General features: G+C 47.6%; 1 protein-coding gene across 1 annotated transcript; it reads right to left on the bottom strand.

Annotated features, from left to right (window-relative positions):
• Positions 1-167: 167 nt before the first annotated feature.
• On the bottom strand, positions 168-5,340 carry HDHD3 (haloacid dehalogenase like hydrolase domain containing 3). The gene is made up of 2 exons (XM_081282229.1): positions 5,238-5,340; positions 168-1,884 (listed from the first exon to the last, which is right to left on the bottom strand). Exon 2 carries the CDS (start codon positions 1,723-1,725, stop codon positions 970-972), a length of 756 nt encoding a protein of 251 aa, XP_081138355.1. The 5' UTR covers positions 1,726-1,884; positions 5,238-5,340; the 3' UTR covers positions 168-969.
• Between the last annotated feature and the right edge of the window lie 8,815 nt (positions 5,341-14,155).

Here is a 14,155-nt window from a genome sequence, read left to right as displayed (position 1 = left end):
ACCCCCATGCTGGCCCCTGTGACTAGGGTGCCCTTTGGGAATGACATTGCTCATGATGACGTTCCTCTTCTCCCAGGATCTCTACTGCACTGTTTTATGTGACAAGGCTCCCTGTCCACTTGAAACCTAGTGGTCCAAGTCAATGGGCTTTGGAATTGGTTGGGTTTAAATTGGAACCCTGGTTCCTGCGCATGCTGACTGCAGCTGCATTACCACATCACCTAACCCCTAATCTCCATTTCTTCATTTGAAAAAAAAGGGGGAGGGGTGTGTGTGTGGGTGGGATAGTTATGCCCACTTGGGAGCTTCAAGGGTCACATTGAGAACTTAGCAGAGTACCTAACACAGGGCAGGCATAGCCATCAGTCTAACTCTGTGACTAATCATGGTTGTTTCTTATGTCAAATTTCCTGTTTAGGCTATTCAGTGTCCTACAGCAATGGCTTAGCATCAAATTAAGTTCTAAACTCAGGCTTGGTGAGGAGGTGGGTCTCAAAGATTGAATAATAAGAATTCTGCTTCAAATTATTATTATTTCATAATAGGGTTTTAGGTCTCCAATGACAAAAGGACCTTGCTACTAATAGTTTTTAAATGCCTGTTTTTTTTTTTTTTTTTTAGTGGTGGTGCTGGGGATAGAATCCAGGGCTCATATATGCTAGGCAAGCACTTTACCACTGAGCCACACTCCCAGTCCTAGAAAGTGCTTGATTTTGAAACTATTTGGGCCCTCAAAGAATCCAGATGGAGGTGAGGGGGGCTCATGGGAGAAAAGGAACGCAGGAGTGAATGAGTGAGCTGTGACCTGGAGCTGGTTAGTGTGGCAAGGCTAAAAGCCCAGCCCTTGTTACTGTTATCATCAGAACAGGTTTGGAGGCTGCAGGGGAAGAGCACAGTCCACATCTGAGAAGAAAGAAAGGGCTCCTGGTCTCCAATGTTTATTTTGGCCCAGGCACTTCCTCACCAGACTCACAACCCAGGGGTTGATCCCTCCAGGCGGTCAAGGGCAGGCAGGACATGGGACAGTGATGGAAGAATATGTTCTTCAGGTACAGAAGCCCTGATGGCAGGGTCCAGAGGCTCTGGGCCAACCACCAGAAAGCTGTGCATGCCTATAGCCCGAGCCCCCTGGTAATCACAGAGGTAATTGTCCCCAATATGGGCTGCTACTGCTGGTTGCATGTGAGCAAGCCGCAAGGCCTCATGGAAAATGCGGGGGTCTGGCTTGGGCCAGCCAGCAGCTTCAGAAGTCAACACAAAGTCAAAGTGTTCCCGCAGGCCAAGACCCACCAGGATGTCCTGTAGCCGGTGGTCAAAGTTGGAGACTGCTGCCAGCTTCAGACCACGCTTGCGGCACCCTCTCAGGGTGTTCTCAGCCCCATCCAATACCTGCCAGTTGTAGGGGTGTTTTAAGTCTTCATATAGCTCATCAGCAATGGGGGCCATAGCTTGGGCATCCCGGACACCTGCCAGGTGGAAGGTCTGCAGGATCACATCCAGCCACCACTGACGGGAGGTGAGGCCATGGCTCAGGCCGTAGTTAGGGAAGCTGTGGTTCTGAGCCTTGAACACCTGGCTGAAGGCTTGTCCCAGTGTTGTGGCCTCCACCTCCAGCCCATGGGCCCGGGCCTTGCTGGCATACTCCTCCCCTACAGGACGCCGAAGCCTGAGCAGTGTGTCCTTCACATCCCATGTCAGGAGACGTAGCTGCAGCCGGTGTGCCATGGAGAAGGACAAGTCCACCTTGGGTCCCACAGTCCAGGAAGATAATGAGCTGGACAAGACTACCCCTCCACAACCTAACAGTCTTTTTTTTCCCGGCCTGTGGGACAGATTTTCTGCTTGACCTAAGGCACTTTGGAAACGTCTTCACAGCAGAAGATCCTAGAATGAGAAATAGCAGGTGAGGTTGAAGTCAAGGCCCTGCTGTTAGAGACATTGGTTTCACATCAGTGCTGCCAAGGTGTGACCCTAGGAAAGTCACTCTGAATCCATGTCTCATGTGTAAGAGGAACACAATGACATTAACCTTACAAAATCTTGGGCTAAATGAGAGTGTATATCACATTCATTCCAAAACAAACTTTCAGGTACATCTTTGAGCTAGATGTTGGGCAATAAGACAGGTTTCCTGCCTTTGTGGCATTTATAGGCACTAAAGAATAGGGGATACAGGGCAGCTGCAGTGGTGCATGCTTGTAATACCAGCTACTTGGGAGACTGAGGCAGGAGGATTACAAGTTTGAGGTCCTTAGTGGGACTTTGTCTTAAAAAAAAAAAAAAAGGTCCTGGGCATATGCCTCAGTAGTAGAGTGCTTGCTACCTAGCCATGCAAGGACCTAGGTTCCATTCCCAGTACTGGGGGGAAAAAAGAATAGGGGACTCAGATATTAGACAAAGAAGTACACAAGCACTTAATGAAGCATAAAGAAGTCAGTATATACCACAGGGACATAAATTCAGAGACCCAACTGATGTTAGTTGGGCCCTCTGGGAATATGGATGGAGGTGAGGGGGACTCATGGTAGAAAAGGAACACGGGTATAATGTGTGAGCTCAGAGACCTAGAGCTGGTCAACGTGGCAAGGTTAAAAGCCCAGCCCTCATTGCTGTATCACCAGAACAGGTTTGGAGGCTGCGGTGGGTGGGGTACAGTTCACATAGGGGAAGAAAACTCCTAGTCTTTGAAGTAGGGAGCATCCTAAGCAAGTGATATTTTGGTGAAGATCTGAAGAGCAAATGTGCTGAGAGCCATTGCCAAGTAGGAATGACGCATCAAAATTTCCCTGCCAGCGTACCCCATGTTGCTTAGAGGAAGGACTCGTGGAAACGGACTTGCCTTGGACATTCGCAGTGACATTGCATGTATGCATTAGTAAGGTGATCTTGCTCAAGGACCAGAGCGGATCCAGGTTTAGGGAGTATCCCGTCCTTGGGTTTAGGGCGGTTCCAGGTTTAAGGTGTACCCTGCCGGGAATAGGGCGTATCCTGCTGATTAGAGCCTGGTGGAGTACGTGAATTTTGCGGCAGAACTTGGATTTCCCCAGAACGTGTTTGTAGAGGGCCGGTGTGAGTTCGGGAATAAAGAATTGCTGTTTGAATCTACAAAGCTGTGAGTGGCTTGTGATTTTGTGCCCAGCCAGACTGCGGCACAAATGTGCAGGAAGTGGAGGTGGTTAAGTGTTCCTGGCAGTAGAAATGACAAGTGCAATGAAAGAGTCTGGTACTTACGAAGATTGTCCACCTAAGGCAAGTCTTACAGATCAAAGTAAGGAAACAATTATGATTTTTATTAACGTTACTACTGATAGACCCAACCTGATCTTTTATTAAAATTGGAAGCCATCTTGCCACAAAGCCATGAAAAGCTAATTTCGGCTTTACTATAAATTACTGCAAATTCTGAACCTGCTTGGTATGCCTGCCCGTGCCTTGAACTCACCCATGCCTGGCTCTCTGACCAGATAGCAGCCCTCTCTGAAACTGAAGCCAGATTTAAAGTTAGGTAGTCAGTGTAGTTAGGTAAATCTGGTCTAATACCGGGTGAAATCTAAAATGGAGGCCATGCTGAGAATGACTCAGGGAAAACACAGGACAATTCATGGAGTGTTAATGAAGTCCCGAAAAGGCCCTAGGCCAAAGTCCACCTCAAAGAAGTGTTAATGAACAGCCCCCAGCAAACTTAAAGATAGCCCATCACAAAGAAGTGTCCCACCCCTTGGGCCTTCCAACCTACATTGATCACCAAAACTATAAAAAGGGGAAACAACCGCACTTCCACGGATTCCACCTCTTGGGTCCCCTTCTTCCTCCGGGAGAAGTCTTTTCTGCTGTCCTTTAATAAACTTCTAATTTCTACTATGACCTTGCCTTGGCGTGCTTCTTTGGTGTTATTCTTCAGCATTGGGGAAGCAAGGACTCATCACCAGTCAACAGCAGTATCAAAACTTTAGTGACACCTCATAAATATTGGCCTTCCCTGGCCAGACAACGACCCTCTCTGAGGCTCTAATGGTCCTCATAAATTCTGATGTTGGGGCCAGCAAAAAAAAAAAAAAAAAATGTAAACTACCATTAGTGTGATGCTTGTCAGAGTTCTGTTATCTGTAACCCTCCTTTTGTGTAACTTTCTGGACTATAAAGCTGGGCTATAGGAAAGGTGGGGTGGCTGTCTTGTTCCCGCCGTTTTGGGAGGGAAAGGCAGCCCGGCCGGTCGAAATAATAAGCTTGCTTTAATTTGATTTTAATTGGAGTCAGTGGTCTTTTCTTGCGTCCTGGTCTAACACTACCAATGTTCAAAGACAGAAGGGCCCTTTCAGACCATCTGACCAACATCCTGGCTGCTGAGCAGAGAAGACTGAGTCAGAGGGACAGTTACCAGCCTAAGGTCACGGTAAGCCAATATACACTGTCAGGACTAGAACCCAAACTTCTAGAACCTCTGGTGAGTGCTCCCTTCCTCTGCAGGATGCTTGGACACATTTGGATCTTAAAAAGCACTTCATTCTGGTGAACTTGTATTATCACAGGACACAAGGACAGAGCAGCCTGCTTCTATCCTTAACCCTTCCTGAGCCTGGTTTCTGCATCCTTCCTTCATTCTGCCTAGGCTCAGCCATGAAAAAATTACTGACTCAAAGCATAGGAAATGCATTTGTCAGGCTGGTGAACAGAGGCTGCAAGTAGCTTCTTTCCTAGACAGAGCTGATTCCAGATATGCTATTCAGTTGAATCCAAGGGGTCAGAGTTCACAGAGTAATCAAGCTGTCGCTGAAGGAGGGGCACACTGGTGAATCTGGGGATCAGTCTTCGAGGAAGTGAGACAAGGAAGTGGATTTGTCTGCCAGGAGCTTAGAGAGACCCACTCAAAGAGCCTCTCATTTTGCAGGTGGGCAGATGGAGGCCCAGTGAGGGGCGGGAACTTGTCCCGAATAGCACAGGGCGCCGTTAGCTCCGCTAAGACCGGAACCAGAACGATATACAGAGTTTTCCATTTTTGGAATCTGGGGCTGGGGACCCTGGGCTACAGGCGGAATGGTTCACCCTCCCTTCCTTCCTCCGGGGCTCGGTGGAGCAACGTCCAGGTGCCGGGAGTTCAAGCAAAATCTACCCGGCTACAGTGCGTGTGCTGCGTGACCCGGAGCGCGAAGTCCCAGGGTCCGCGACTAGGCCTGGGTCCCCTTCCCGGTTCCAGTGCGCTCCCTCGGCTCGAGGTCTAACCGGGGCCCAGCACCTACCTGGCTCGCAGAGAAGGTGGCAGAGGGCCGCTGCAGACCCTCCCAGCTCGGGTATGGCTACAGCGGGCAGCAGCTCCGGGGACTCCAAGCTCCCGCCCCGCCCTCGCCCCGCCCTCGCCCCGCCCCGCCCTCGCCCCGCCCCGCCCATCGCCCTCGCCCCGCCCCTCGCCCTCGCCCCGCCCCTCGCCCCCAACCCTGGCGGCGCTAGGCGAGTCACCTATTTTTTTTTTTAAAGGAGTAGTCATTTGATGCTACTTTTTTTTTTTTTTTTTAAATATTTATTTTTTAGTTTTCAGCAGACACAAAATCTTTGTTTGTATGTGGTGCTGAGGATCGAACCCGGGCCGCACGCATGCCAGGCGAGCGCGTTACCGCTTGAGCCACATCCCCAGCCCGAGTCATCTATTCTTGCTGCGCCCCTCCACCCCCCTTTAGTCACTTTGCACCCTCCCCGCCCCTTCGTCCCCTCCCTGCACCTCCTTGGCTCCCTATCCCGCGCTCTTCAGCCTCCAGCCCGAGTCTCACCGTCACCGTGCATCCTGCGCTGCCACCCTGAGGGTGGGTAGAGTCCCCTACAGTAACCTAGAGGCTTTAAAAAATTCTTGAGAGAGAGAGAGAGAGAGAGAGAGAGAGAGAGAGAGAGGGAGGGAGGGAGGGAGGGGGGGGGGAGGGGGAGGGGGAGAGAGGAAGGGAGGGAGGAAGGGAGGGAGGGAGGAAGGGAGGAAGGAAGGAAGGAAGGAAGGAAGGAAGGAAGGAAGGAAGGAAGGAAGGAAGGAAGGAAGGACGGACGGACTTGATTTTGCAAAAGTAGTGCGTTGTCATTTCAAAAAACTTGACATTCGTTCACCAGCTGCTTAGTAAACATGTGCCTGTTCTGTGCCTGTGCAGGTCCTCACTGAGGATGCATCGGGAAACAAGATGCTTCCTGCCTGCCGGAATCATGGGAGGGACAGACCAAAATCAAGTAAAAAACAAGACGTGTTGAGAGAGTGGTAAGTGCGGTGGAGGCTCAGGTGTGAGAGGGGTGGGGAGGAAAGAAGGGCTCCCCCACTCCACACCTCATTCTTCTTTCCTCCCCTCCACTCCTCTTTAAAGAAACTTTCGGTATCTCAAGACTCATTTGTTTGCTTGGTCAGAACCAACTCACCCTCGGGCTAGGTTGAGGGCCTGGGAGGAAGCCAAGTGAAGAGTCAGAGCTGGGGCCGGGGATTCCAGGGACTTACCTGCAAAACAGGTTTTGTGTCACAGATGTGGGGTTGGGAAGGGTGATAAGGAAGTCAGAGGTATACCTTTGTTTCACAGAATCAAGGAATGCCTGAGGTCACCCACTGTTCAAGGTCACCTAAAACCTAAGCAGACCCTTAAGTTCAGGTTCCAACTCTGCTATCTGACCCTCTGCCAGCCCTCTGCGAGCCCTCTGCTCAATTCTTTTCCTCTCTGGGCCTCGGTCTCCCAATATGCAAAATGGGGGGGTTTGGACAAAATAACTTCCAATTAATGTCCAGACTATCTTTGAAGTTGATTTCTAAGATCATTAACTTTGCCCATGGAACCTCAGTTTCTCCATATGTAAACAGGGCATAGTAATGTTTACAGCAGAGTTGAATGAGATCACCTGGAAAAGTTCTTTGAGAAGTAAAAGATGATTTTTTTCAGATGAGTAAGTTGAGAGCCCCACATACCATTGTAATCCAGGGCCACTCATTGCACACCTCCAGAAAATGGCATTTCCATTTCATTGTGAATATGCCCCCTGCAGTCATGAAACCGACTTACTTAACTGTTAGTCCTCTGGGATCTGCTTTACCTCTTTCTGGGTAACTTCATCAGTGGAGAGAGAGGAATCTTACATCAGGGGAAAGCCAGCGACAGGTCCCTCATACACTGGAACAAGCTTTGTTTTGATTTGCACATTTAAAACTGGTATATTTAATCGATATTTTCCTGCATCAGTTAGATCACAGGAATCCTCTGATGATTTCATCCATTGACCTTATATTTGGTCTGGTGACTGCTTCTGGGGACACCTGGCATGTTATACTATATACTGGATGCCAGCTTATTCTCTTTGGAAAGCCAAGTGGTTTTTGTTGTGGTTGTTTTGTTTTTGTGAGAGCTTTTTCCTTGACATCTCCTATTGAAAGCACTATATAAATCCAGGTTGGGCCAACTAGGTACATGTCTCTCTTTACTTTTAATTTTCACTTACTTTTCTTTCTTTCTTTCTTTCTTTCTTTTTCAATGCTAGGGATAGAAGTCAGGGCTTTGTGCATACAGGAAAAGCACTCTTTGATTAAATTACACCCTCAGCTCTCATTTATTTATTATTTAATTTTTTAAAAAAGTATTTATTTTTTAGTTGTAGTTAGACACAATACTTTTTTGTTTTATTTATTTATTTTCATGTGGTGCTGAGGATCGAAACCCAGGGCCCCAAACATGCTAGGCAAGCGCTCTACCGCTAAGCCACAACCCCAACCCAATTATTTAATTTTTTAATTAAGATACCCAGAGAGAGCTGGTGTAATGTTGCATGCCTGTAATCCCAGCTACTTGGGAGGCTGAGGCTGCAGGATCATAAGTTTGAGGTCAACTTAGGCCAACAGTCTCAAAAAATAAAAGATCTGAGGATGTAGCTGGAGATGTGGTCAAGTACCCCTGAATTCAATCCCAGTGCTGCAAACAGAGAAAAAGGCAAAGAAGTGTGTATCTCTTTGAATTTTCACAAAGTGAGCTCACTGGTGCAACCACCATCTGGAGCAAGCAAAAGAATATTTCTAGAACTCTAGAGCCCATCTGCTTGCAGTCACTTACCCCCACTGAAGATCATGATTCTGATTTCTAATTGCATGGTTTTAAACTGTTTTTGAGTCTTACAGCATGTATTCTTTTGCATCTTGTTCCTTTCACTCAAAATTTTGTTGGTATTACAGTTGGGATCCAGAATGTCCCCCAAAGGTTCATGTGTTAAAGGACTGGTCAGCTGCCTGTGGTGCCATCACGAGGTGGCAGAAACTCTAGGAGGTAGGGCCTAGTGGAGGTCATTGAGACATGCCTGTGGACTGGATATTGGGTCCCCACTCCTTCCTCTGGTTGCTGTGCACTTCTGCCATGATGTACGGCCTCACCAAAGCTCCAAAAGCAACCAAGTCAAATGACCATGGACTGAAACCTCTGAAACTGTGAGCCAAAATAAACCTTTTCTCTTTTAAGTTGATCATCTCAGATATTTTGTCACAGCTGAGTAACAGTAGATTCAACCACATTGTCATGTAAAGCTGTAGTTCATTCTCATTCCTGTCCTATTCCATCTCATGGTTGATGAACATTTGGGTTATCTCCAGGTTTTATTTATTACACATATTACAAAACGTTGCTATGAACATGTCTCTTGGTGAATGTAAGTATATGTTGTTTTGTTTTGTTTTGCAGTGCCGAGGACTGAACCGAGGGCTGGGCACATACTAGGCAAGTATTTTTCCACCTAGCTACACCCACAGCCCAGTTATATATTTCCGATGGGTAAGTACCCAATGTGGACTCACAAGGGCATAAGGTATGCATATGTTCAGCTTCAGAAGAGAGGGCCAGTTTTCTGAAGTGATTGTGACAGTAATATCTGAGAGTTCTAGTCCTTCCACATTCTCAACAATTGGCACTGTCAATCTTTTTAATAATAGGTATTGTGATGGATGTATGGTGGTATCTCAAGGATTTAACTTGAATTCCTCCACCAATTAATGAAGTTAATACTTTTTCATATATCTATTAGCCAAGTTTTCATTTATTCTTTTTTTTTTTTTTTTTTTTAGTTCTCGGTGGACACAACATCTTTGTTGGTATGTGGTGCTGAGGATCGAACCCGGGTCGCACGCATGCCAGGCGAGCGCGCTACCGCTTGAGCCGCATCCCCAGCCCGAGTCACAGCTAGTCATTTATTCTTATTTGCACAACTATACACGAATGTATCCTTGATTACAGAGATCATACGTATAAAGTCCCTCTAAAACCAAATTCTCACCCCGTCTCTCCACAAATCCTTCCCCAGTTTTGAACTCTGGGCTTGGAGTTAGGAGGCTTGATCTGCTATTGTCTTGGTGTGTGTGTGTGTGTGTGTGTGTGTGTGTTTGTGGTGCTGGGAATTGAACCCAGGGCCTTATGCATGTTGCTGTGTGATTTTTGGACAAGTCTCTTTGGGTCTGTCTCCCCATCTATAAGTGTTAAACTAAGTGATCCCCAAGGGCCTGATATTCTCATAGCTTCTGTGATTCCAAGAAACTTCATGTGGTAGAGATGGCCACTGTCTCCAGTATCCATTCTTTCTATCTTCCTTCCTCTGGAACCCTGGAGTTTTAGCTGAGCATATGCCCCCTCCCCCCAACAATGGTGTGTGGACAGAAATGATGTAACTTCTGGATCCTGCCTGTACAAAGAAGGGTCATGATCTACTACTGCCCTCTCTTCCTGTTGGCCAAGAGGACCTGACGGTAGGAAACTGGGGTTGCCACTTTGATCACAAGATGGAAACCAGGATGTGTTGAGGATGAAAGAGGTAGAAGCCGAGACACCCCACCACTCCTACACCTTGCAGCTGACACACGAGCTTGGGGTTGCTTAGAGAGATGTAAATTTCTATCTTAAGCCATTGTTAGTTTGGCTTTTTTCATACCCACTGATCCTGAATCCTGAAATGCAGAGAATGACGAGGTCAGGTTTCTTTAAGGAACTGAGATCTTAACAACATAAAAGGAGACAGCCATACAGATTGTGAGCGGAATGTTCCAGGCAAAGGAACCCTCTGAACCAAAGCTCTGTGTCCTGGCCAGCCTCTGTGACCTGAGGCAGACCTAGTCAAGGTGGTGCTCGTTTCAGGGACTGAGCCAAGAGGTAGTTCTTGTGACCCAAGCAGAACCAAACAGATATTGATTTGCTATGTAGCTGAGAGACAGAAAGGATCTTTCTCTGGGATTATAAATCTTTTTTTAATATTTATTTTCTAGTTGTAGTTGGACACAATACCTTTATTTTATTTATTTTTATGTGGTGCTGAGGATGGAACCCAGGGCCTCACACGTGCTAGGCGAGTGCTCTACTGCTGAGCCACAACCCCAGTCCTGGGATTATAAATCTTAACGACCACTTAAACCTAGAGTTAGTGGGGATCAAAGTCTTTGACTCAGGCTCCACCCACATTTGAACTTCTCATGGCCCTGTTATGTAAATCAGCTGGCTCATATTTTTTCAGGTTTCGGTCACTGGCAACTAAGAGCTCCTGGGACCATCCAGGGTTTGGTCTGCTGCAAATCATAGTGAAAGGTTAATAAAATAGGTACTTGTCACTCCGTTTTTCTATATGCTTAACAAAACACTGTTTGCTAATCTTGTTCCCAGGATGTGCTGTCCCCAACTGTGAACTGTTTGCTAATCTTGTTCCCAGAATGAGCTGTCCCCAACTGCCAAACTACAAAATGTAACTTCTCTCCCTGCCCTCTCCAAGGAAAGTATATAAGCTCTGCTTAAGCTGTCATCAGGGCTCTCTCTCTCTTTGCTCTAGTGAGCTCTGAGCCCCAGCATACTGGTCCCCAAATAAACCCTTTTGCTGTTGCATGAGACAGTCTCTTGGTGGTCTCTTTGACGTTTCGCCGGTCCCTTACATTTGGTGCATTGGCCGGGAAGTGCGCATCGCCGGACAGGGAGACCCCAACAGACTTCTTTAGGGGGTAAGTAAGGCGCCTCTTCTTCTTCTTCCTCTTCTTCTCCTTCTTGTTTTTCCTTTGCGATCGCTCAGAGTTTGGTTTTTGGTTCAGTGGAGAGCGTGAGCTCTCAGAGCTTTTCTGGTTTTTCGGTTTGGGTTGGCAGAGTATGGTTGCCAGCGGAGAGCGTGAGCTCCCCCTGGCGGTGGTGGACAGACGTGTCCTGAAGCTACAGGCCACGTCTTTCAAGGGACGCTTGGAGGACTCTGAGAGGGACGGAAGTGCCCTCATCTGGTATATTCTGCTGCCAACCCGTCTGGTCTTGCCGGCAATTCTTTCTCTCAGGTTGAATTCACTGTCTGTTTTTAATCTTTGCCTCTGGACTTGTGTTACACGTTTACTGTGTGTGTCCGTGTTTGTGTCACGTTTGTATTGTCCCTGTCTTTGTTCAAGTAACTTTCATTATGGGACAAAGCCATTCCACGCTTCTGTCCCTGACCCTTGATCACTGGACTGAAGTCCACTTAAGGGCTCAGAATCTTTCTTTTTCAGTAAAATGCCGGACCTGGCAGACTCTCTGTGCCTCAGAATGGCCCACCTTTGGAGTCGGATGGCCCCCAGAACGATCTTTCTACTTTCTACTAATTTGAAAAGTCAGAGATATTGTCTTTGTCTTTCAGCGGGGACCACATAGCCATCCAGATCAACAGCTGTATATCTTAACTTGGCAGGACCTCTGTGAATCTCCTCCTCCATGGGTGAAGCCTTTTCTTGTCCCTGTCCCCGCTCCTACTCCTCCCCCCACGATTGTATCTCTCAAACCCTCTGCTCCTCCTCCACCCTCTGTTCTCCCTGAATCTCAAGATTTGACTCTACTGGACTCTCCTCCCTTTCCTTATCCCCTGCCTTTGTTCCCCAACCCCCAACACCCTCTAAGTGATTCCCCTGCTGCTGACTCAGCCTCTCCACCATTAGAAGAGGTTAAGCTGGCCCAGCACCCTCCAGATGACTTCCCCGAGGCACACATAGCCCCTCCTCCCCTGGGGGAAGCTGGCCCGCTAAAGGAACTCACCGGCAGCGAATGATTAAAATCCCTGAAGACCCCGTGATACTTCCCCTCCGTCCTTATGGGCCAATGATAGAGGATGGCCATGGTGGAGAAATGCAAGCCTACCAGTATTGGCCTTTCTCCTCTTCAGATCTATATAACTGGAAAAATAACAATCCCCCTTTTTCCGAGGACCCCACCCGGCTCACAGGTCTGATTGAATCATTGATGTTTTCACACCAGCCTACTTGGGATGACTGCCAACAACTCCTAGGGACTCTCTTTATGACAGAGGAACAAAAGAGAATCCTCCTGGAAGCTAGAGAAAAAAATATATCATCGGACCAGATGGGCGACCGACACAACTTCCCAACATAATCGAAGCCGACTTCCCCTTAAACTGACCCAACTGGGACCCCAACACCTTTAAAGGTAGGGAGCATCTGTCCACTTATCGCCGGCTCTAATAGCGGGTCTCTGAGCAGCCGCTAGACGGCCAACTAATTTGGCCAAGGTAAGAGAAATTATTCAAGGGCCTAATGAATCTCCCTCTATGTTTCTGGAGAGAATTATGGAGGCATATAGGAGATATACTCCTTTTGATCCTCAGGCAGAGGATCAAAAGGCATCTGTTACGATGGCCTTTATTGGGCAAGCAGCCCTGGATATTAAAAGAAAGTTACAATGCTTAGATGGATTACAAGATATGACTTTGAGAGATTTAGTCAGAGAAGCCGAGAAGGTATACTATAAGAGAGAAACTGAGGAAGAGAAGGAACAAAGGAGGGAGAAAGAAAGGGAGCAAAGGGAGGATGAAAGAAGCAAAAGACAGACTGAGGCATTGACTAAGGTCCTGGTCACAACAACAAATACGCCAGAAGTTAAGAGACAGGGAGACAGAAAGGGATGCCTGGGCCCACGCCAGAAGCCACCTCTGGCCTCAGATCAATGTGCCTACTGTAGAGAAAAAGGACACTGGGCCAAAGAGTGCCCTAGAAAGAAACAGCCACGCCAGCCAGCCATTCTAACTCTGGAGGATGACTAAGAAAGTCGGGGCTCGGATCCCCTCCCCGAGCTCAGGGTAACTTTTGAAATGGAGGGGACCCCAGTAAACTTTGAAGTGGATACATGGGCAGTATACTCAGCCCTTAAGGCCCCATTGAGCCCTCTATCAACTAAAAGGTCTCTAGTTCAAGGGGCTAACGGCAGTAAATATTGGGCTTGGACAACTAAGAGGACCATGGACCCCATGGACCTGGGGAAAGGAAAAGTCCATCACTCCTTCCTAGTGACCCCAGAATGCCCGGCCCCATTGATGGGCAGAGATCTGCTCACCAAACTCTGGGCCAGAATAACTTTTAACCCTGAAGGCCCCCAAATGAAATTTCTAAATCCTTCAGTAAAAACTCCTATAGTCATGGCTTTAACTATGTCAGTAGAAGATGAACATCAACGCTTCACACACCCCAAGACTGATCAAACAGGCAAGCTATCCCAGAAATGGATAACAGATTACCCAGATGCCTGGGCAGAAACTGCTAAATTAGGCCTAGCCGTAAAACAACCTCCAATAACAGTGGAGTTAAAAACCTCAGCCTCCCCAATTAATATTAAACAATATCCTCTGAGTAAAGAAGCTAAAGATGGGATAAGGCCCCATATTCAGAAATATCTGGACTTATTGGTCCTAAGTCCCTGTCAATCGGCCTGGAAAACTCCCCTGCTACCAGTAAAAAAGCCAGGAACCGGGGACTATCGCCCCATTCAAGACCTAAGAGAGATCAACAACAGAGTGCAGGACATTCACCCCACAGTACCTAATCCGTACAATCTGCTTAGCACCCTGAACCCTGAGCGAAAATGGTATACTGTCCTGGACTTAAAAGATGCTTTCTTTTGCTTGCCTCTGCATAAAGATAGTCAGTTGCTGTTTGCTTTAGAATGGGTAAACCCAGAAACCGGAACGTCTGATCAACTAACTTGGACCAGACTTCCACAGGGGTTCAAAAACTCCCCCACTCTCTTTGATAAAGCCCTCCACAGAGATCTCAACAACTTCAGAACTACGCACCCCGAAGTCACCCTGCTTCAATATGTGGATGACCTGCTACTGGCAGCTGATACCAAGGAAAACTGTGAGTCTGGAACCCAAGCACTCTTATCTGAGCTTGCTCAAC

The sequence above is a fragment of the Spermophilus citellus genome, assembly GCF_964194105.1.
Source record: "Spermophilus citellus genome assembly, chromosome: 2".
Lineage (NCBI taxonomy): Eukaryota > Metazoa > Chordata > Mammalia > Rodentia > Sciuridae > Spermophilus > Spermophilus citellus.
The sequence above is the reverse complement of the archived record's forward strand: the minus strand, read 5'-3'. Positions and strand labels throughout refer to the sequence as shown.

Excerpts from the sequence above, each read along its gene's own strand:
- HDHD3 (XM_081282229.1), bottom strand. The coding sequence starts at position 1,725 with ATGGCACACCGGCTGCAGCTACGTCTCCTGACATGGGATGTGAAGGAC.